The sequence below is a fragment of the Hypanus sabinus genome, chromosome 29, assembly GCF_030144855.1.
Source record: "Hypanus sabinus isolate sHypSab1 chromosome 29, sHypSab1.hap1, whole genome shotgun sequence".
In the NCBI taxonomy this organism is placed as follows: domain Eukaryota; kingdom Metazoa; phylum Chordata; class Chondrichthyes; order Myliobatiformes; family Dasyatidae; genus Hypanus; species Hypanus sabinus.
Genome location: NC_082734.1, coordinates 5,403,993 through 5,428,304, shown reverse-complemented (window position 1 = coordinate 5,428,304; position 24,312 = coordinate 5,403,993). Strand labels below are relative to the sequence as shown.

Genomic DNA, 24,312 nt, shown 5'->3' with positions numbered 1-24,312 from the left:
TTGAGAATCCCTGAAATATCCCAGCAAGGGAAAGAACTAACCAAAATAATGGAAGCATTAAGTTGAAAGGGAAAATGCACTTGCCAAAAGTTAGCAGTAGACTTCAAGAGAAGCTCAGAATCTAGGAAAAGGTGACAACAAAATAGATGTGAACACAAACTCAAGAAAAACTATATACTGTATAAAAAACAAAAGAGGCCCAAGTGAACATTCATCCCCTAGATCAGGGGTCGGCAACCATTACCACTGAAAGAGCCATATGGACCCATTTCCCACAGAAAAGAAAACACTGGGAGCCACAAAACCCGTTTGACATTTAAAATGAAATAACACTGCATACAACGTTTTTTTTTGCCTTTATGCTATGTATAAACAAACTATAATGTGTTACATTTATGAAATTGATGAACTCCTGCAGATAAAACAAAATTACATTTCTGCATGCAACAAAAACATTTTGAACTCCAAAAAAAAGACGTTGGGTTGAAGGTTACTCCATAGTTAGCCTACCTTCGATCGAAAAATTAAAAGAAATCGCGCACTGGCGGGTGTCAGGGATTGGCAGTGGTGACGTATATTAATAGCGATAAAAAACACGTTGTGGCGGTGTACTACACGCAGCGCTAAGATAACGACACTGCAGTCAAAGATAACTTTATTCGAACTAAACAGCCTTGCTTTAAAGCCTCCCTCAACCCGCCCACCGTGGGCGCGGATCCTCCAAAAGACACGTACTCACAAACCCCCGTAGGCTATCTCCCTTAGCCGGAACGGTGGCTAATTGTGAGCCGGTTCGGATGTGCCAGGAAATGGGATCGCCTCAACGTTTTATTTAGATTGTACAAGATCACCATAATCTTCAAATTTCGAATTACATTTCAAAAACTAACAAACCACGGGGAGCCGCAGCACAGAGATGAAAGAGCCACGGGTTGCTGACCCCTGCCCTAGATAATGTAAAGGCTACACACAGCAAAGGATTTAAAGCATTTTGCATTTGTCTTTACAGTTGAAGAAATACCCCATTAGTCCTAAATAATGCTGGGAAGGCATTAACTGTCAAGCCATGACAATTCATATTAGGTGAACAAATGGAGCTAATGACCAATACATTTCCATCCCAGGATTTTAAGAGCAGCAAACAATATGGTGGACATCCAGGTATAATCTTCTGGAGAAGTGAGCTTTCCAAGCTTCTGGCAATGTGATACTTCTGTTCAAAAAGGGAAACAGGCAACAGCGAGATAACCCAAAAGCCAATTAGCCCAATTTCAGTTGTTGAGAAGAGTGTTGAAATGAATATGGAAGCGTATCGAAGAAGCTGAACCTGATACTTGGACAACAATTTAGGCTAGATTGAAAAGGTCAGGGTGTTGGGGACCCAGGCGAGGGACAGGCCAGTTCAGCTTGCTGCTTGCCCTAAGGGTCTATGGACGGACTCTCTCTATGGACTTCAGTTCAGAACCCCATTTGCTTGTGGTTATTGTTTGCATGATTTGGTTTTTTTTCTCTCTACACATCATCAGGTGTTTGATTTTTTTTTTAATGGTTCTTTTGGGTTTCTTTGTTTCATGGCTGCCAAGGAGATGAATCTCAGGGTTGTATAATGTAAACATAATTTGATAATAAATGTACTTTGAACTTTGTTATAAAAAAGCCTACTTGAAAAAAACTGATCAATTTAGTACAACTTCCATGAAGCAGAGAGAGTGTACAACTAACCAAATATTCAAGGAAACTTCAGAGGATAAAGGGAATGAGGAAATGTATTTGGACATCTTGAAGGCATTCAATTTCCATCAAAACCATATAACCATATGGCCCTCCTAGTCCGTGCCGAATCCTTAATCTCACCTAGTCCCACCTACCCGCACTCAGGCCATAACCCTCCACTCCTTTCCTGTCCATACACCTATCCAATTTTACCTTAAATGACACAACTGAACTGGCCTCTACTACTTCTACAGGAAGCTCATTCCACACAGCTATCACTCTTTGAGTAAAGAAATACCCCCTCGTGTTTCCCTTAAACATCTGCCCCCTAACTCTCAAATCATGTCCTCTAGTTTGAATCTCCCCTACTCTCAATGGAAACAGCCTGTTCACGTCAACTCTATCTATCCTTCTCAAAATTTTAAATACCTCGATCAAATCCCCCCTCAACCTTCTACGCTCCAATGAATAGAGACCTAACTTGTTCAACCTTTCTCTGTAACTTAATTGCTGAAACCCAGGTAACATCCTAGTAAATTGTCTAATCTAATAGTAAAAGGTGGTCATATCGGAGACCAAGGTGCTTGACTCCACATATTAGCATGGAGAACAGACATGCCAACTACAAGGAAACAGCAAGGTGGTAATTTTCAACCTAGCAACCTGTAAATAATAGTACAAGGAACAGTAATGCAACCATAACTGCACTAGACACTCAGTAGCCACTTCATTAGATACCTCCTGGAAGCTAAATGTGGCCACTTAGTGTACGTTTGTGGTCTTCTGCTGCTGTAGCCCATCCATTGAAAAGTTGGATGTGTTGTGTGTTTGTGTGTTCAGAGATGCTCTTGTGCACACCATTGTTGATTTGTGCAGTTATGTCAGCTTAAACCAGTCTGGCCACACACAGAATCTGAATCAGGTTTAATATCATTGGCATATGTTGTGAAACTTAATGTTTTACAGCAATTTCCTCTGACCTCTCTCATTAACAAGGGATTTTTGCGCACAGAACTGCCCGATTGGATTTTTTTTTTTTTTTTTGCTTGCACCATTCTCTGTAAATGCTAGAGACTATTGTGTATGAAAATCCCAGGAGATCAGCAGTTTCTGAGATACTCAATCCACCCAAACTGGCACTAACAATCATTCCATGGCCAAAGTCACTTAGATCACATTTCCTCCCCATTCCGCTGATGGTCTGAACAACTGAACCTCTTGACCATGTCTGCATACTTTCATGCGTTGAGTTGCTGCCACACATTTGGCTGATTAGATATTTGTATTAATAAGGTGTACAGAGACTTAATATAATGAAGTGGCCATCTAACATACAAATGTAAGGAATTCTTACTGCAACTGTTCAACACAATACTAAGATTATATCTGGAGTGTTGTGAACAATTCTGATCCTCCTGAAATTTAAAGTTATTTGCATGGAGGGAAGGATAGATAGATAGATAGATAGATAGATAGATAGATAGATAGATAGATAGATAGATAGATAGATAGATAGATAGATAGATAGATAGATAGATAGATAGATAGATAGATAGATAGATAGATAGATAGATAGATAGATAGATAGATAGATAGATAGATAGATAGATAGATAGATAGATAGATAGATAGATAGATAGATAGATAGATAGATAGATAGATAGATAGATAGATAGATAGATAGATAGATAGATAGATAGATAGATAGATAGATAGATAGATAGATAGATAGATAGATAGATAGATAGATAGATAGATAGATAGATAGATAGATAGATAGATAGATAGATAGATAGATAGATAGATAGATAGATAGATAGATAGATAGATAGATAGATAGATAGATAGATAGATAGATAGATAGATAGATAGATAGATAGATAGATAGATAGATAGATAGATAGATAGATAGATAGATAGATAGATAGATAGATAGATAGATAAAAGGCACCCGGGGTTGCCCTACGAGGAAAGGTTAAACAGGATGGGACAATTTAGAAAGAGAGGTGATCTTATTGAAACATACACAGCAAAAAAGGGGGCTAGACAGGGCAAAGGCTGCAAGGAGTTCCTTTCATAGGAGAGTCCAAATCCAGACGACAAGGTCTCACATCAGAGGGAGCCCACTTAAAAAATTAAGATGAGGAAGAATTTATCTCGGAAGGTTGCAAGCTTTTGAAACTCTTTGCACAAGGCTGTGGACACAGTCTTAAGTTCAAGGACGTGATAGATGGATGTAATCAGTTAAGAGGGCTATTAGGATAAAGAGAAGGAAACCTGACTGTAGGAATGTCAGATCATGACCCCGAGGTCTTAAGAGTAAACTGTTCCTCCACTTTATGACCTATTTACATATCAAAAACACAAGGTATAGTGGAGAAAGTCCAATGTTTTTACTAGGAAATGAACAAGGATTATTTTTGGTTAGAAGCGATACTTTTGGACCTGACCTTGCAGAAATTGGGGAAGTGAGGGCCAGTCAGCAGGAATATAGCTGATCAAAGATCATAGTTAACCAGATAACTACATAGCTCTATTTAAATCTGGCTCGTACTGAAATGGCATGTAGGGTACTATAGCCCAGAGTTCATCACAATCTTCAGAAACTTGACCCAGTGTTATGCAGCTTGCATTCTATTTCATGTCAGGGAAACCCCATTCAATGCAGACAGGACACAAGCAGTTAAGGAGGAATGGCCACATGGCTCAGTTGCTGCAGAGACACGGGAAATCCGTAATGTCTGTGCACATTCTAACAGCATGACATCATTTTTCTTCTTTGGGTCATTTGCTTTCTGAATGGGAAATCTGGATCAAATCTCAATTCACAGCTGGTCGGTGGGTTTAACACAGACAAGTTCCCTTGGGAAGTTCACAGTACACAAATAACTAGCTCTGCATACAAAGACAGTGAAGATTAAAACTTCACGGTAGCATAGCAGATGGTACAACACTATTACAGCTCGAAGCGAGTTCAGAGTTCAATTCCGGCGTCTCTGTAAACAAGTTTGTATATTCCTTCCTGTTGAAATGTTTCCTCCAGGTGCTCCAGTTTCCTCCCACATTCCAAAGAAGTACGGTTAGAGTTAGTGGGTTGTGGCATGCTATGTTATTACCTGAAGTGCAGCAACACTTGCAGGCTACCTACCTTTGATCTCTGATGGTCATTGACACAATGCATTTCACTCTATGTTGTACATGTGACATACAAAGCTAATATCTTTAGCTTTTGAGATGCAGGGTCATGGTTTTCCAAAGACGAAGTGCTTGATCAAGCCTTGCGGTTGGTATATTTGGTTCTGGACATCAGGGAGTGTACCTGTGAAATATTGGATCTTTGTTTCCTCAAGCGAGCTAGTAGGGTGTTGGTTTAATGTCTCACCAGAAAGATGTCAAAAAGAGTGGTGCTTCCTTGGCATTGCACTGGAGAATCAGACTATCTTTTTGCTCACTAGGGGATCAACCAAGTATAGTGTCCAAACCATAGTGAAGCTACACCAGAGCTGTGTTCTATTCACACTCTTGCATGGGACAGAATGCTGGTGCATGACAGAGAAAGACCTTGCCAAGTATTCGTCATTCCACACCATGAACCACCAGAAGATTTCCCTATCTTCTGGCCAAAAGAGATCTCCAGCTACACCCTACTCCTCCAGTATCACCAAGAGAACATGGCCACAATCATCATGAGAAAACATTAGAGCTGGACTGGGGATGTGATGAGAAGAGAGGTCAACTCCATCATCAAGATAGCACTTCATTGGACCCCTGAAGGACGGAGAAAATGTGGGAGACCAAAGACAACTGCAGAGGCAGAAATGAGGACTCTGAACCTTACCTGGGGCAAAATAGAGAAAGTGGCCAAGGACAGAGAGATGGAGGTCCTTCACTGCTGCCCTAAATGCCAACAAGGTAAGAGGCACAGCAGCAGTGTCATTTTTTGGGAGACATTTGGGGAGAGGGAGATAATGTCAAAAATAAACCAAAATATTACTTTAAATGGAAAATAAGGTACAGGTCTGTGGATTGTGAAGCAACATCTTGCATGCAGATTGACTGCCCAGCAAGGACTTTGGAGAGAACAGTGAAATTGAAGGTATTAGCATTATATTGACAAATGATTTGAAGAGATAATGTGGTCCTTGCTCAGTGGTTTTACATTAGAATGGTCTTTCTCATGGGTCTCAATTGTTTTAAGAAATGGCCAGGGTACATAACAGATGCTGACAGAGATACCTCTTAAAGATTAGCTTTATTTGTCATATGTACCTCAAAGCAGACAGTGAAGTGTGGTCTTTGTGTCAAATCACATCAGTGATGATTGTGCTGAGCAGCCTGCAAATGTTGCCGTATGTACTTCTGGCAACAAGATAACTTGCACTCAACTCACTAACCCGTATGTCTTTAGAATATAGATGGAAAATGGAGCCCCAGAAGAATCCCACAGTCACAGGGAGACAATACAAACTTATTGCAGACAGCCAAAGTCAAATTTATTGTGTGAGTGAGTGAGTGTGTGTATGTATAACAATATACTACCTTGAGACTCATTTTCTTGTAGGCATTCACAGGAAAATAACAGAATTTATGAAAAAAAAGCATACACAAATAAAAGACTGACAAACAATTAATTGCAAAAGGAGCCAAACTGTGGAAGTAAAAGTAACACCGAGAACGCAAGTTGTAAAGAGTCCTTGAAAGCGAGTCCATCGGTTATGAAATCAGTTCAGTGTTAAGATGAGTGAAGTTATCCATACTGGTTCAGGAGCCTGATGGTTGAAGGGCAGTAACTGTTCCTAAACCTGCTGGTGTGGTACCCAAGGCTCCTGCACCTCTTACCCGATAGTAGTGGAGAGAAAAGTGTATGGCCTGGATAGTGGGGCCCTTGGGAATGCATGCTGCTTTCTTGTGGCAGTGTTCCATTAAATGTGTTCAATGATCAGGACAGTGGCAGAATTGAACCTGGGTTGCTTGTGCTGTAAAGCATTTTGCTAACCACTACGTTACCATGTCACACCTTCCTTTTCTCCTAAGTACCCTCTCTTTGACCTTTCACCTACACATCAACTCAATGTGGTTTTTGCATGTTAAGTCTACTCAGTGTAGAAATTGCAACTGTGTGGTTCTTTACCTGAAGGATCATCCAAGTTACATCTATCCACATCTCTTTCGCTTTCAGAGGCCGTTCTCTCATCAGTCTCTGCAGCTCCAGAGTCACATTCCGTCGCTGGTCTCAGTTTTGTTGAGCTCTGACTGTCAGATGATAAGCTCCCCTTGCCATAAATGGACGGGTAGCTCTTGGAGAAGGAGTCCTCAGCACTGCTTTCATCCTCCTTTGTGTCTTTTGCATTGCCACGCTCGGGGATGGCACAGTTGGTGTAGGTAGAGGTCTTGTGGAAAACAGCAATATCGTCCAGGTAGTGCTTGGTGGCGTCCGAGAGAGTCCCAGTGCCATGGACCACATAGGCAAGGTTTGATTGCAGCTTCGGCCGGTAAGCAGTCAACAGGGCAACATCATTGCCCGTTTGCTGACGATACTTGTCCACTGCACAGATTAGAGAGTCCCAACTCTCTCGGTGGTTATCAAGCATGTCAGTCATCATTATAGTAGGTGTAGTTGCCTGTGGGATAACAGAAAGACAAGACAGTAGGATTAGAAGTGTGTGCTAAGACAACAATGGTAAGGTTTCAGCTAAATTATTTTATTTCATTCTGACTACCACATTGGAGGATGCCTTTTTGAAATATAGCAGCTATATTTCATCAGTTTAAGGAGATTTAGTTTGTCACCCTAAACACTCGAAGACTTCTATAGATTTATCAGACTCCTCAATACCCAGAGCCTGGACTGACACCTTAGTGCCCCATTGTCCTATTTATTAATTATTATTATACCTGCACTGTTTTATGCACTTTATGCAGTCCTGGGTAGGTCTGTAGTCTAGTGTTGTTGTTGTTGTTGTTTTTTTTACGTAGCTCAGTCTAGTTTTTGTACTGTGCAACACCATGGTCCTGAAAAACGTTGTCTCATTTTTACTATGTACTGTTCATGGCAGTTATAGTCAAAATGACAATAAAAATGACGATGTACTATGGAGAGCATTCTGTTAGGTTGCATCACTGTCTGGTATGGGAGAGACGGGTGGGGTGCTAATGCACAGGATTAAAAGCTACACAAAGTTCTAAAATTAGTCAGCTCTATAGTATCCAAGACATCTTCAAGAAACGGTGCCGCAGAAAGGTGACGTCCTTTATTAAGAACCCACATCATGCCCTCTTCTCATTGTTGCCTTCAGGAAAGAGGTTTAGAAGCCTGAAGGCACACACTCAGTGATGCAGGAGCTGCTTCCTCCCCTGATTCTTAAATGGATATTGAACCCATGAACACTACCTCACTTTTTTTATTATTTGTTTTTGCACTATTTTAAATAAAACTATTTAATATATATACACACACTTGCTGTAATTGATTTACTTTTTTTTTCCAATGTTACTATTGCAATGTACTGCTGTCACTAAGTTAACAAATTTCACGACACATGCCAGTGATATTAAACTTGATTCTGTACATACAGAGGAAATTCACTAATAGTACAAGAACTGACTATGCTATGTTGGGAAGCAGGAAAATATTGAATCCTCCACCACCACCGCCCCCCGCAAGGGGAACAAAAGGTTGGACAGAGATGTTTTACAGCAGGACTTTCATGGAGCAGACAAGGGCAAACTGTTTCTTATGGTCAGCGAGGACAGGTGGAACATTCAACAGGAAACAATTTTTTTTTAATATATACACACACAGGTTATTATGATCTATACTGATCGTGGACTTCAGAAAGGGCAAGATGAGGGAACACACCAGTCCTCAGAGGGATCAGAAATGGAAAGAGTGAGCAATTTCAAGTTACTAGGCATCAACATCCAAGGATCTATCCTGCCCTACATATCGATGCAAATGCAAAGACAACACGCAGCAGGCATACTTCATGAGGAGTTTGAGGAAACTTGGCACGTCACAAAGGACCCACAAATTTCTACAGGTGAATTGTGGACAGCATTCTAACTGGCTGCATCACCATCTGGTACGGTGGTAGGGGGGTGTGGGGAGGCTACTGTACAGGATTGAAATAAGCTGTAGAGTTGTAAACTCTGCCAGCTCCATCATGGATGGGCACTGGCCTCCATAGTATCCAGTACATCTTCAAGAAGCAATGCTTCAAAAAGGCAGCGTCCATCATTTAAGGACTCCCATCACCTAGGACATGCCTTGTTCCAATCAATGAGATTGGAGGTATGGATAGTAGAGTTGCCCTGCCCCATGAAAAAAAAGCACACTAAGTCAGGTTACAGACAGAACCTGCTCTTCTCAAGAGAAATCTGTTTATGTGCACCATGCTTCGATCAAATCAACTTTCAGAGGACCTTATAAGAATTGTAGAGATGCATGAAGCTGGAAAAAGGCTGCAGAAGCATTTCTAAAGATCTGAATGCTCACCAGTCCATAATAAGAGAAATTATGTACAAATGGAGCAAATTTAGTACAGTTGTACAGTTGCTACTCTCCCTAGGAGTAGGCATCCTGCAAAGATTGCAGCAAGAGCACAGAGCTGAAAAAGAACCCAAATGTAACAGCAAAAGACCTGCAGAAATCTCTGGAACTTGCTAAGGTCTCTGTTCAAGCGTCCACTATAAGAAAAACAGTGAACAAGAATGGTGTTCATGGAAGGACCCCTAGGAAACAACTGAAAAAAAATTAAATTGTTGCACATCTAAAAGACCACCTGGATGTTCCACAACACTTCTGGGACAATGTTCTGTGGATATACGAGACAAAAGTTGAACTTTCTGGCAGAAATGCACACCACTCTATTTGGAGTGAGAAAAGAAACACCAAAACTTCATCCCAACTGTGAAGCATGGTGGAAGGAGCATTATGGTTTCTTGCTCCTTTGCTCCCTCAGGGCCCGGACAGCCTGCAATCGTAGAGGGAACAACAAATTCAAAATCGTATCAAGACATTTACAGGAGGATGTCAGGGTAGTAGCTGTCACCTGAAGCTGATGATGCAACAAGACAATGATCTGAAACAGAATTAAATTTTCTTTTTAAGTTTCGTTTTGAAGTGGCTGTCAGAGTCCAGACCTTAACCCAATTGAGATGCTGTGGCATGTCCTGAAGAGGGCTGTTCATGCAAAGTATCTCAGAAATATTGTTGAACTGAAATAGTTTTGTATGGAGGAATGGTCTAAAATTCCTCCTCATTGTTGTGCAAGGCTGATCAGCAGCTACAGAGAATGTTTGGTGGAGGTTATTGCTGCTAAGGAGATTCTACTAGTTATTATATACACAAGAGTTCACATACTTTTTTCCAGCGTGGATTGTGAATGATTAATCAATGTGTTCAATAAAGACATGAAAAGTACAACTGTTTGTGTGTTATGAGTTTGGGCAGATTGTGCTGGTCTAATATTGTGACTTAGATGAAGACCAGAAAACATTTTGTGCAATTAATGCAGAAGATCAGAAATTGCAAAGGGCTCAAACTTTTTCTTACAAATGTACATATGTACAAAAAGCACAGTTTTTCATACCAGGTCACTGGCACTGTAAAGCACTATGCTACCATGCTCAAACCTTCCTTTTCTCCCAAAACAAAACTTATCTTTAACTGACTTTAGTCACAGAGCAAATCAGAGTTAGTCAATGAACAGGAAATAAATACTCCTCGGCCATCAGCTTCTGAACCAGCATGGACAACTTTGCTAACCCCAACTGATATCAAAGGATAAGGCAAGAAGGCAGGTATATGGGGTTGAGTGAGATCTGGGATCAGCCATGTTGAAATGGTGGAGCAGACTCGATGGGCTGAATGACCTAATTCTGCTCCTATGTTTTATGGTCTAACTTTGAGCTGAATTCCACAAACTACAGACTAATTTTGAAAGACTCTACAACTAGTCATTAATATTATTTTTACTTATTTATCTAACCATTTTTCTTTTTACAATTTCACAATTTGGCATCTTTTGCACATCTGTAATTTATCAGTAAGTTTTTCATTAATTCTATTGTGCTTTTTTTATACTTGCTGTAAAAGCCCGTAAGAAAATTAAACTCAAGGTAGTATACTGTGACATCCCGGTATGTGCACTTTGTTAAGAAATTTACTTTAAATATACATAAAAGATATATAATGTATAAAACATGTGTGCGTGCATGTGCATACAGGGTTTTGCAACAAGGCTGGAGGGGAAAGAGAGACTAGTCAGACAAAGTAAATAATCAATACGCCAGAACCAGCCAAACTGGCTCGATGACCCATCTGTTTAACAAATTCTCTGCAACACTTTGCCAGTTGCTGTAACGTTAATAAGAACGCTCATCTAGTGAACCTTCAAGGTTAGTAAATAGTCTTTTGCTATTTGTGGTGCTGTAAGTTTTAGTTCAATCCCTAATCTAGAGAGTGAAGTACACACCATTGACTGACGCTGCACTGCAATATTGAGGAAGTACCACCGTATCAAAGACATCATCTTTCAGACGACAGGAGGCATCTAGACCCCAATAGCTCAGTTGGATTAAAAGTAAACATAAATGCACCACTCCATCCAAAAGTCTGTGAGTTGCCCCCTCAAGTAGCACCAGTTGCTTGGGTTTTAACAACAGTTGAAGAGGGCGAGTCTGTGAGATCAGACTAAGCAGCCAGTAACTTAGGACAGAACAAAGTTTCGCAATTCAGAGCACAATTAGTAATTCTGTACACAGGACAGCTGTGAAAGCTCCATCTGAAAGGGGAGACCAATTTTTTTGAAATTGAGGGAATTATGGGGTTAGTATGAGAATGTGGTACTGAGTCAAAAGAATAGCCATAATCTTGAAAAGCAGGGCACACTGAATGATCTACTTGTTTTTAAAATCAACACACATACAATGTTGGAGGAATTCAGCAGGTCAGACTGCATCTATGGAAGTGAATAAATACATTGGACTGAGACCTTCCTTCAGGACTGGAAAGGAAGGCGGAGGGGGGGGGGGGTGGAGAGAAGATCCCAGAATAACAAGGTGGAGGGGTGGGGGGTGGGGGGAGAAAGCCAGGTGGTTGGGAAAGGTCAAGGGCTAGAGAAGAAAGAATCTGATGGGAGCGGAGAGTGGACCATAGGAAAAAGGGAAGCAGGGAACCTGGGGCAAGTAATATGCAGATGAGGAGTAGTAAAAGGTCAGAGTGGGGAATAGAGGAAGAGGGAAGGAGTGGAATTTGGTTACCAGAAGAAGAAATCAATATTCATTCCATCAGGTTGAAGGTTACCCAAAGAGAATACAAGGTGTTGCACCAACTTGAAGGTGGTCTCATCCTGGTGCATTTACCCACTTTGCTCAGCAAGTTAGCTGATATTCCCCCAAGCACTCCAGAAAGAGGCCTACTGACCAATCACACACAAGCCACCTGTAAAGTACCAATCAAAATTAATCACATTAATCAGCACTTCATCCGAAAGCAGGAGAAAATAGTGTACAAGTGCAAGATGCTTCTAATTTCCAAGGAGTGAAAAAGATTGTTACTGCCAGCAAGTGGTGTAGTGGCATCAGCACTGGACTTTGAGGCAAGTGGTCTCAGGTTTGAATCCAGCTGGCTCCTTGCACACTTTCCATTTGTGCTGGGTGAGCGTTGATCCATCAACTTGGCCTCATTTAAAAAAAACAGACAAAATGCTAAAAAAGACAAGGAATACACTACAAGGCACGGAAAAGAACAAAAAGATTGTTACTTGTTTGTGTGACACCAGACCACGAATCTAGGATAAATACAAGAATACATGACCTGACATGCCTATCAAATGACTTGTAGATGATACTTTAGAGATACAGCATGATAATTGGCCCAACAAGCCTGCACTGCCCAAGTACAACCATGTGACCAATTAACCTGGGAATGTGGGAGGAAACCTAAGCGTTCATAAGACCATAAGATTTAGGAGCAGAAGTAGGCCATTCAGCCTTTCAAGTCTGTCCCACCATTCAATCATGGACTGATCCAATTCTTCCAATCATCCCCACTCCCTCAACTTCATCTCATACTCTTTGATGCCCTGGCTAATCAAGAACCTATCTATCTCTGCCTTAAATACACCAATGACTTGACCTCCACTTGTTCTCCACGACTCCATGGGCTCCAACCACATTCCCCCCCCCCCCCCCCCAGTACTCTGGTTTCCACCTACAGTCCAAACACACACCAGTTGGTAGGTTAATTGATTATTGCAAGTTGTCCCATTATTAGGCTAGAATTAAATTGGGGCACTGAACGGCATGACTCAAGGGCCGGAAGGACCCATTCCACACTGTATCTCAATAGATCGATAATTTTCCTTCCAAACATTCAATTTTTCCCCAATCGATCAGGCAGAAAAAATTCTCACCACAATAGATTAGCAGCACTGATTGATCACATTAATCTCTTTGCACTGAAATGGACCTGGCATTTTTTTTTGGGTCAAATATTTTTATTTTTTCTTATACACAATTTTTACAAGTTTTTAATGTAAGGCCTGAAACGTGAATCATTTGTGTCTCTGTGGTTGCCGCTTGACTTGCTGAGTTCCAGCAGCATCTATTGCACTTTACTTAGAGATATGGCACGCAACAGACCCTTCCGGCCCAGCAACCCACCTGCTTAATCGCAGGACATTTTACAACGACCAATTAACCTACTAACTGGACTGTAGGAGAAAACACACACACACACACAAACTCCTTACAGGTGGCATTGGAATTGCATTCTGAACTCTTGACACCCCCAGCTGTAATAACTTTGCATTAACCACTATGCTACTGTGACATCCCATTTTGTATGAGTTGCTGTATAATTTATGTCAATGTTTTTGGGATTATTTATGACAAACAAAACTTTTAAGGAAAGCACAGAAATGATGGCAGCCATGCACTTATTTTGATTAAGCTGCCCAAAAAGACCCACTTCCAGCTCTTTACCCCTCACCTTAATTTAGGCTTCAATAATATATTCAATTCTGTTTTATTTATTTATTGTTTATTGAGATACAGCACAAATAAGGCTCTTTGAGCCCCACCGCCCAGCAATCCCCAAATTTAATCCTAGCCTAATCACAGGACAATTTACAATGGTCAATTAGCCTACCAACTGGTACATCTTTGGACCATGGGAAGAAACCATAGCACCCAGAGGAAACACACGTGTTTTGGGGAGAACGTACAAACTTTTTACAGGCAGCAACATGAAATTAACCCAGGTCATCTGTGCTGTAAAGTTTTGAGCTAACCACTGCACTACCATGCTGCCCAAAAGTGTCAGCATTGGATCTGCCTGAACCTTCCTTTCTTCCTGTCTGCTGTTTAACATATTATACAACTGTTTCTTTTATTATAATAGTGCCAGTAACATTATACTGTCTTACAAAAACAGGCATCTTGCACTCTAATGTCAACCTGTCAATCTTCAGGACATGCTGCTCAGGGACTTGGACTAATATTATTTTGTGACCACAAGTGCTGGGACGCAACTATGCATGCTGTGTGTGACTGTATGAAACGTGTTCTGCACCTTGGCCCCAGAGGAATAATGTTTCATTTAGCTGCATACATGTGTATTGTTGAATGACAATAAACCTGAAGTTGAGAGTTTGTAATGAACAAGGTAATGTTTATTTTGAGTTACAGTTAACAGGCCCGCCAGCACAAAGAGCCTGTGTCAACCAATTACATCCACGTGACCAATTAACCTACCAACTTGTGTGCCTTTGGAATATGGGAGGAAACCTGAGGTCCCAGAGGAAACTCTTACAGACAGCAAAGGATATTGAACCCGGGTCGCTGGCTGCTGTAATAGCATTCAAAGTACATTTATTATCAAAGTATGTATACATTAAACAACTTTGAGATTCACCTTTACAGGCAATCACAAAACCAAGACCCTGCAAAACAATACCATAAAGACTGTGAAACATGTAATCTGCAGTAAGAAAAAAAATTCATGCAAACAATAAATAGAAGCAAATAGCATTCTGAACTGAAGCCCACAAAGACAGTCCATCCACAGAAACTTAGTTCAGCACAGAACCGAGTAAACATCATGGAGCAGCAAACTGAACCTGCCCATCCCTTGTCTCAGGCCTTGACCTTTTCAAACTGGTCCAGCACCTAACTACTGTTACTACTATGCTGACCCAGGCCTAGGGGGCCGGCGTCAGGCACGATGACAGACTCTTCACTCCTCCATGTGTTCAGTTCATTTACATTAGCCGTGCCACTATCTTCTAGGAGCATGCTGACCGTAGTCTTGGGAGGGCGCCCAGGGTTCATCCGCCCATGCTTGGGCTCCCATGTGATGACTAGGCTGGCAGGTAGCTCACGGTGGCGTAGACAGTGCCCCGCTAGTTGCGGTCTTCTCGCCTTGATTTTAGTAGTGAGCATTGTTAGGTCGTCATAGAGCTCGACGTTCATCATGTGCTGTTACCAGCTTACGTCAAGAGCTATCTGGAGCACTCATGTATAGCAACCATCTAGTGACTTTCACATGGTCTTGGTGATTGTCCACGTCTTGCATCCATATGTGAGAATGGACTCCATGACTGCTATGAAGATCCTCTTTTTGAGCCCTCTGGTCAGGTTCGACCTCCAGATTTCCTTCATGTCGTTCACAGCCCTCATGCCAATGCCTTCCGTATCTTTATGCCCTTCTCCAAACTCATCATTATTGACCCAAGGTACTTGAAGTCTAAGACTTTAATGGTATCATTCTTTATGGTCTTGAGAGTACCGTAAAGACCAGCACCTAAATCATAGCCCAAACATCGGGTTCTGTTGCTTCGACACACTCTGGGGCCTGGACTGCACCAACTACTACACTACCATGCTGTCCTGGTAACAGCAATGATAGGAAATGACAGTATCTAAATTAAGGAACAGACCAGAGACAATTGTCATTGCCAGTTTAGCAAGTATCTGGCTGAACATACATGGACGTACTGGAGGGGCTAATGCATTAAAAGGACATTGCCACCTAGTCTGTTTCATAGCATATATCCTCAGTGGTCACTTTATTAGGTACAGGAGTGGAGCTGGTGTGGTCCTCTGCTGCTGTAGCCCATCTGTTTCAAGGTCTGATGTGTTGTGCATCCAGAGATGCTCTGTTGTAATGAGTGGTTATTTGAGTTACTGTAAGCTTGAACAATTCTGACCATTCTCCTCTGACCTCTCTCATTAACAAAGCATTTTTACTCATAGAACTGCCTATTACTTGATTTCTCACCATTCTCTGTCAACTCTAGTGCAGGGGTTCTCAACCCTTTTTATGCCATTAACTGAGGGGTCCATGGACCCCAGGTTGGAAACTCCTGCTCTAGAGACCATGATGTGTGGAGGGGGGAAAAAATCAGCAATCCTGAGATACTCAGACCATCCCATCTGGCACCAATAATCATTGCACAGCCTAAGACACTTAGATTACATTCCTTCCCCATTCTAATGTTTGGTCCGAACAACAATCGAACCCCTTGACCAGGTCTGCAATCTCTTACGCACTGAGTTGCTGCCACATAATTAGCTGATTAGATATTTGCATTAATGAGGTGTACAGGTGTACCTAATAAAGCGGCCATTGAGTATATTTAGTTAGTTCTTGGTATTCCTGGGAACTCCCTAGTATTAAATACATTTAATACCAGCATTAAAGATATATATTAGCCTGTATAAAAGACCAAGTTATTATAATGAAGGAAATCCATGTTAAAAAAATTAATCCATTTATTGCCACTTACATATTTAGAAAGAGTTTGTAAACAGCGAAGCTGTAATTACATGCCCCACCAAAGGCATTAAAACACTGTACAGATTCCAACTCAGCTCCAGCTAGCTAAACCATATGTCCCAAGGCAAACATCTTGCTGTGACACATTGCTCCCTCCGGAGTTAAAACTGTGCAGTCTCCATACAAGAGCATACTTTCAGCACAGGTACAGAATAGCTCTGGCACATTTGTACACACTGTACATTTAGGAAACAGCTACAGAGTGGAAAGAAGCTATTGCCAATAAACATGTACACAACACTCACGTAGCAAGTAGGACTTTACCTCATTGTCGGGTCAGTAGGGTTGAGTTACAGCAAGGATCGTTTGCAGCGATGAAAATAGATTGCAGCCTGCAGCCAAAAGTCTGGGAGATCAATAACTTTGTTTTATTGCTAGTAAAATTGCACTAATGTAGCAAGTGAAAGGCAATAAAAACTAAATTATAATTACTTTAGCACCTCAAACTCAAGACTCAACCTTTACAAATGATTTGTGTAGCTAATGGATGCACAGTAATATCACATTTCTGTTTACAGGATCGTGACCAGATATGTTTTTTTAAAATCTGTACTCATGAAATAACTATTGCTCAGGATATTGCCCTGCTATTCTCTAAAGTAACACAGACAAAATGCTGAAGGTACTCGTTAGGCCAGGCAGCATCTGAGGAATACAGAGTCAACATTTCAAGACAACATCCTTTGAAGGGTCTCCTGTCTATATTTGCTGCCTGACCTGATGAATTCCTCCAGCATTTCGTTGTCTCTTTCTCTGGATTTCCAGCACCTGCAGCATCTCATGTTTTTCTCCAAATCTGTTCAATCATTTCAAATTTATTTATTTAGAGATACAGCGTGCAGTAGGGCCTTTGAGCCACACCAGGCAAAAATCCAATGAACCCTATTGTAACCACAGGACAAATTACAATGATCAGTTAACCTACCTGGTACATCTGTGGGAGGAAACTGGAATACCTGGGGAAAACCCGCACATTCCATAGGGGAGGCCATACAAACTCCTTACAGAACTTCTCCAACTTCATTAATTTTAGAAGAGCTTCATGTGAATGCCAAAATTTGATACAAATTTGAAGGAAATGACAAAAGTTGATGAAAGCAGCAGCTCAGAAGAGCATCAACCACAAGAACCATAAATGGAACACAGAAACAGTTCTGGGTAACCTCCAACTTGATGGCATGAACTTTGACTTCTTGAACTTCCGGTAATTGTCCCCCCCCCACCACTTCATCAATCCCCATTCCTGTTTCCCTCTCTGACCTCATCTCCTTACCTGCCCATCTCCTCCCTTTGGTGCTCCTTCCCCTTCCTTTTCTTCCATGACCATCCCTCTATCAGATTCCCCCTTCTCCAGCCCTTTCTCTCACTTTACTTCACCCCTCCCCCTCTCCCAGCTTCACTCATCACCTACCACCTTGTACTTCTCCCCCCGCCCCCTTTATGCAGAGTTCTCTTCCTTTCTAGGCCTGATGAAGGGCCTCGGCCCGAAACATTGACCTTTCACTCTTTTCCATAGATGCTGCCTGGCCTGCTGAGGTCCTCCAGCATTTTGCATGTGTTGCTACAGAAACAGGTCCCTTCAGCACATCTCATCCCTGTTGACCACAATGCCTATCTATGCCAATCCCAATGGCCTGCAAGTCCCTATCCAAGCGCTTATCAAATATTGTAACTAAATGCCCCTACCCCACCTCCAGCAGCTTGCTCTAGATAACCATTACCTTCTCATCCTTCAAATCTCTAAACTTCTCTCCTCTCATTCTGGAGGCCCTGCCCTGGAAAATAGGTTCTAACCAGCTATCCCTCCTCAATTTTATAAGCCCATGTTAAAAGAGAATGAACCCGGTCCAAACTGCTGAAAACATAGTTATGCCAGACATAGTCATCAGATGAGCACTTCCACTGAGTCAGCAGAGCCTCAGAATGAACACATCAAGCAACTGGCACACTTCCAATCATTAAATGACAAAGCAAAGACACACATTTTACAAGTGGCCATTGATTTTGTGAATGACAATTTCAATACTCAATAGTATAATAGTTTCACAAGTTACAGTGAACATGTATCAATCAGGTTTATCACTGGCATACACCATGAAATTTGTTTTGTGGCAGCAGTACAGTGCAATAAAAAAATACTATAAGTTGCAAGAAATAGATCAATAAAACATTAAATTAGTGCAAAAACAGTGAGATAGTGTCTATGTTCTTTGCCCATTCAGAAATCTGGTGGTGGAGGACAAGAAGCTATTCCTAGCACATTGATTATGTCTTCAGTCACCTATACCTCCTCTCTGATGGTAGTGAGCACATCCAGGGTGATGGACGTCACCTTTTGAAGATATCCTCTATGCAGGGGAGTCTATTGCTGGAGCTTGAAACACTCTGCAGTGGCCCCTCCACACCAGATGGTGATGCAACCCATTAGAATGCTCTCCTTGGTCCATAGGCGGGAATTTGCTCCAGTCTTTGGTGACATGCCAAATCTCCTCAAACTCCTAATATCACCTCTCACATATCACACTATCCCCAAAACAACTTACAATTTATAGTGTTTCTGATGCAGTGGACTGCCTCAAGTTAGACTGGAGAGCAGTGTTGATACAAGGGTGAAGATACGCCTCTACCAAAGGAGGTGCAAGGCGCTCCTTCCCTCCGTTAGCCTGCAAGTCCCCCTTGGGCAAGGTGTAGCACTAATATAGCCCCCCATCCAGGAACCAGAGTCACGTGAAGCCATGGGAGCATGGGGTGGATAGTCAAATGAGCAGATGGTGCATATCGCAAGTCCTGGTTATGTGACCACTGATGCCACTGAAGAGTACTGATAATGGCAGGAGGTCACCCATCTTGTAAAGACACTGCCTACCACTTCTGTGGACAGATTAACCAAGGACAATCATGGTCATTGACTGTAATTGCCACGTCATATGACACAGCACATAATGATGATGAAACAAAGTGATTAAAGAATCATTCAAACCAAGAAGAAAAAGGAAGTGGTTACCAGTGTGGTTACTTTTGTAAATGTTAAACCAAATATGTCAAACACTTCCTACATTGCTGGCCTTTTAACATTCTCTCCGATATCTCTACTGCCCTGAAGGTGGGCAAATAGTTTTGTTCTGCAAAATTCAAGAACTACTTGGATGGGGAGTTGTATAGATTCATTCTACCTCATTCCCTACAGAATGTAGGCCATGATTCAAACAAGACATGGAATTGCTCAACTAGCACCTGACCACCAAGGTTAACCACCATCTCATTAACAAAGCCAACCTAAAATATACAGCTCACTCAATAAAATCTCATTGGAATATCAGAGACACAAGAGACTGCAGATAACACACACAAAATGCTGGCGGAAATCAGCGGGTTCAGTTGACGTTTTGGGCCAATGCCCATTCTGCAGGACTGCAGTTACTGGAATCTGAAGCAAATAAAAAAACTGCTCAAGAAACTTCACAGATCAAGCAACATCTGTGGGAAGGCTGTTAGTGAGGTTTTGGGTTGAATTAAGATCGATCAACTTTGGCTTTCTCTTTGCAGAAACAATTCCTACACTTTAACGATTAAAAAGATAAAACTTTATTTGTCACATGCACATTGAAACACAGTAAAACATGTTGCTTGCATCAAATACCAACCCAGTCTGAGATGGGTGGGGGAGCTCATAAGTGTCGGCATGCTTCTGGTGCCAATTTAGCATACCAACAACTTACTAACCCTATTCCGTACGTCTTTGGAATATGGGAGGAAACCGGGACGAGTCCTATGCAGTCATACAGAGGACAGACAAACAGGAATTGAACCCTGGCGCTGCAAACATTACGCTACCATGCTGTCCCAAGATCAAGCTATTCTAAGCTAAGCTCAGAGGCCTTTCACTTGAGAATTAAAAACATAGGTTCAGATATGGATAATCACAGAATCATACAGCAGAGAAGCAGGCCATTCTGCCCAAGTGATCTATACTAGCATACCTTCTACATGAATCTCCTCTACAAATATCAGTGTCAGCAGCACAGATATTCAAAAGAATCTTCCATGTGAGGCCAATCCATACATTCTGCCTGTGCTACCTCAGAAGAAGCCCAATTATTCCAATACTTCCACCACTGTCCTGGCACAAACTCTGCAGTCATTCAGGTCAAGAGACTCTTTAACAATGAAATACACTGCTCCAGTAATAAATACCACTGCAAATAAGGACCCACATCATGTGCCCAACTAATTAAATTAATTGTCCATTTCTAAGCCAATCCTTTCTGCCTACATGACATTAATCCTTTCATTTCCTGCACATTCATGTGCCTGGAAGCCTCTTGAATGCCTCTATCATGCTTTCTCCACCACTACCCCAGGTAGCACATTCCAAGCACCCAAGACCGTGTGAAAAATTGTATTCTGCACATTTCTTTTGAACTTAGCCACACTCACCATAATTTCATGCCCTCTGGTATTAAACATTTCAACCCTGGGAAAACGATAGTGGCCGTCTACTCTGTCTATCCCTCTCAATCTTATAAACTTCTAACATATCTCAGGTACTCCGGAAGAAAACAAAGTGCATGTCCTCTAATCCTGGTAAACCTAAACCCCTCCAAAATGTTGACATCCTTCCTACTGTGGGGCAATCTGAACTGAATGCAACACTCCAGATGCAGTCTAAGCAGTTTTACGAAGCTGCAACATAACTTCCTGATTCTTGAACTCAATTTGACTAAGAAAAGCAAGCATACACCCTATTAACATGCCTGACCACTTTCAGGGAGTTATACATTTAGACCTGAAGATTGCTTTACACATCAACACTTTTAGGGTCTTGCCATTAATAGTGTATTGGTCTTTTACATTTGATTTCCCAAAGCACAATACTTCACATTTGGCCAAGTTAAACTGATCTATATCCTGCTGTGTCCTTTGTCAGTCTTCTATGCTATCCATACCACCAATCTTTGTATTTTCTGCAAATTTACTAACCCACCCATCTACATTTTCATCCAGATTTTTTACAAACAGCAAAGGTCCCATACAGATCCCTGCAGAACACCACCTTCTCCAACCAGAATAAGCACTCCCACCCTCTGTCTTCAAAAGACAAACCTATTTTGAATCCAAACAACCAATTCACGATGGTTTCCATGTATTTTAATCTTCTGGATGAGCTTCCCATAACTGACCTCGCCTTACTAAAACCCACAGCTTTACCTTCAATCAACTTTGACACCTCCTTGGAGGTAAAAAACCCCAGTATTAAACCACCTTGTGTCCTACACAATGCCATATCAACTGTCCCTAATTGGGCAATGGTGTTCCAAATGCATGCAAATTCTTTTAAGAATCCTCTCTAGAAATTTCTGTATCCCTGATACGAGACTTGCCAGGCTATAGTTTCCTGGATTCCATCCCTTTATGAGGAATTAGCTACTCAGCAGTCCTTGGGGATATTTTCTGAGGTTAGAGAGGACATGAAGATATCATTCAAGGTGCCAGCAATCTCATCTTCTGCCTGTCTCAATAACCTGGGGCATAGCCCATCAGACCCTGAGGACTTCTCCACCTTAACATTCTTTAAGAGACCCAACATTACCTTCTTCATCTCAAAATGTCCTAGCAAATTAACACACTCCACACTGATCTCACTATCCTCAATGTCTCGCTCTTTGGTAAACATTGCTGCAAAATATGCATCTTCTGCCTCCAAGCACATATTTCCTACTTCATCCTTGAGTGGTTTACCCACTCCCTAGTTATCCTCTTGATGTAGGTATAATATGACTTGGGATTCTTTTTAATCATACTTTAAGGTCCATTTTGGCTTTCCCAATTCAGAGTTATTTTCTGTCTTCTTTAAAACCCTCAAGGGTTCTGTTTGATCTTAGCTCCCTAAACCTTATGTTTTCTTATTCTTCTTAACTGAATTCACCTTGAATCCAAGGTCCCCCTACTTACTATCTTTGTTCTTCCTCCTTACTGAAACATACCTGTCACATACTGGAGTCTTTAAACACCTTCCATATGTCAGATGTGGACCTGTCCTGAAACAGCTGATCCCAATGAACTCTCCCTAGTTCCTGCCTAATGCTGTTGTAATTTGCCCCGCTCCAATTTAATACCCCTCTGCAAGGTCCATACACATCTTGATCTTGAGTGACCTTAAAACTTAAGGAGCAATGATCACTATCCCCTATTCTCCCACTGGACAGGCACGTTACCCAACATGAAGTCCAGTATAGCCCCACTACTTGTTGGACTTGTTGATTTATGAAACCCTCCTGGATGCCTTTAACAATTTCTCCCCCTCTAAACCTCTTGCACTAAGGAGGTCCCAGTCTATATTATGGAAGGTAAAGTCATGCACTACAACAACCCTGTTGTGTTTTGTTTTTTAAAAACACCTTTCCCTAATCTGTCTGCATATCTGTTCCTTAATGCACTAGCACTAATAGAACCTCCTGACTAGGATATTAGTTCCCCTCTACTTAAGGTGCAACCCATGCCTCTCGTACAGGTCATCAGGGTTCCAATGATCCAAGAACATGAAACCCTGCCTCATTCCTCAGCCAGTCATTCATCAGTTTTAGCTTTCTATTCTTGCCCTGAATAGTACTGCAAGTGATCTGGAGATTATACCCTCAAGATCCCACTTTTAAGCCTCTTTCCCAAGTTTCCCCCTGCTTACAGTGCAGGACCTCTTCTCCCTTTCTACCCATGTCATTAGTACCAATGTGCACCACAACCTCTGGTTGTACATTTCAAAGTTAATTTATTATTTAAAGTACATACATGTCACCTTACAGTCCTGAGATTGATTTTATTGTGGGTATACTCAATAAATCCATAATAGAATCAATAAAAGACTGCACCAACTTGCGTGTTCAACCAAGTGTGCAAAACAAAAAAATTGTGCAAATACAAAAACAATAATAAATAAATATCGAAAACATGAGATGTAGAGTCCTTGAAAGTGATCCATAAGTTGTGGGAACAGTTCAATGAAGTTACCCCCTTTGCACCTAAACCATTAAGCACTTGAACCAATAGACTGTTTTAAGCCCTGCCCTTTAAGAATCAATATAATGTGGTGGTTAGGACGACACTTTACAGTACCAGTGACCTACTGCCTGGAAGGAGTTTGTACTTACTGTCTCCCCCGTGACCACATAGGTTTCCTCCCACAGTCCAAAGATGTACTGGATGGTAGGTTGTAAGTCATTGTGAATTGTCCTGTGATTAGCTATCATTAAATCAGGGGTTGCTCGGCAGCATGGCTCAGAGGGCCAGAAGGGCCTACTTTGCACTGTATCGCAATAAAAAAAATAAAAAAGTCAAAATCAGAATCATTATCACTGAAATCTTGTCTTGCAGCAGCAATGCCATAAAATACTATAAATTATAATTATAAGTAAAAATCATGTAAAGAGAAGCAAATATACTGAGATAGTATACATGGGTTAATTGCCCATTCAGAAATCTTAGCAAAGCACCAGTTGCTACATGGAAAAATCAGCACAATATATTTTGCAAAGACTTTTTTTGGGGAGGGAGCATAGATTGAAAGCAAGAACAAGTAGGGTACAAAATATTTCTCTTCACAAAATTAAAGATGGCAAAACATTTAATGCAGAACTACTAAAGGCTATTGGATGAAAACTATAATCAACATCCACCTACACAACACCCGACATTGACACCTTTACACTAAGCAACATTCAACAGTCAGCCTTGATTATGCCTAATCTTGACTGACAATTTAC

General features: G+C 41.4%; 1 protein-coding gene across 4 annotated transcripts in view; it reads right to left on the bottom strand.

Moving 5' to 3' along the window:
* Positions 1 to 24,312, bottom strand: part of akt1s1 (AKT1 substrate 1 (proline-rich)) — a 49,208-nt gene that overhangs the window by 17,954 nt on the left and 6,942 nt on the right. For 2 of the 4 annotated variants that reach the window (XM_059953471.1, XM_059953472.1), the window contains exon 2: positions 6,845 to 7,334. In XM_059953471.1, the coding sequence (XP_059809454.1) occupies positions 6,845 to 7,316 (472 nt within the window). In that variant the 5' untranslated portion in view covers positions 7,317 to 7,334. Of the gene's footprint in view, positions 1 to 6,844; positions 7,335 to 20,535; positions 20,677 to 23,700; positions 23,851 to 24,312 lie in introns of those variants that run through there. The other 2 variants (XM_059953470.1, XM_059953473.1) reach the window with 2 other exon arrangements.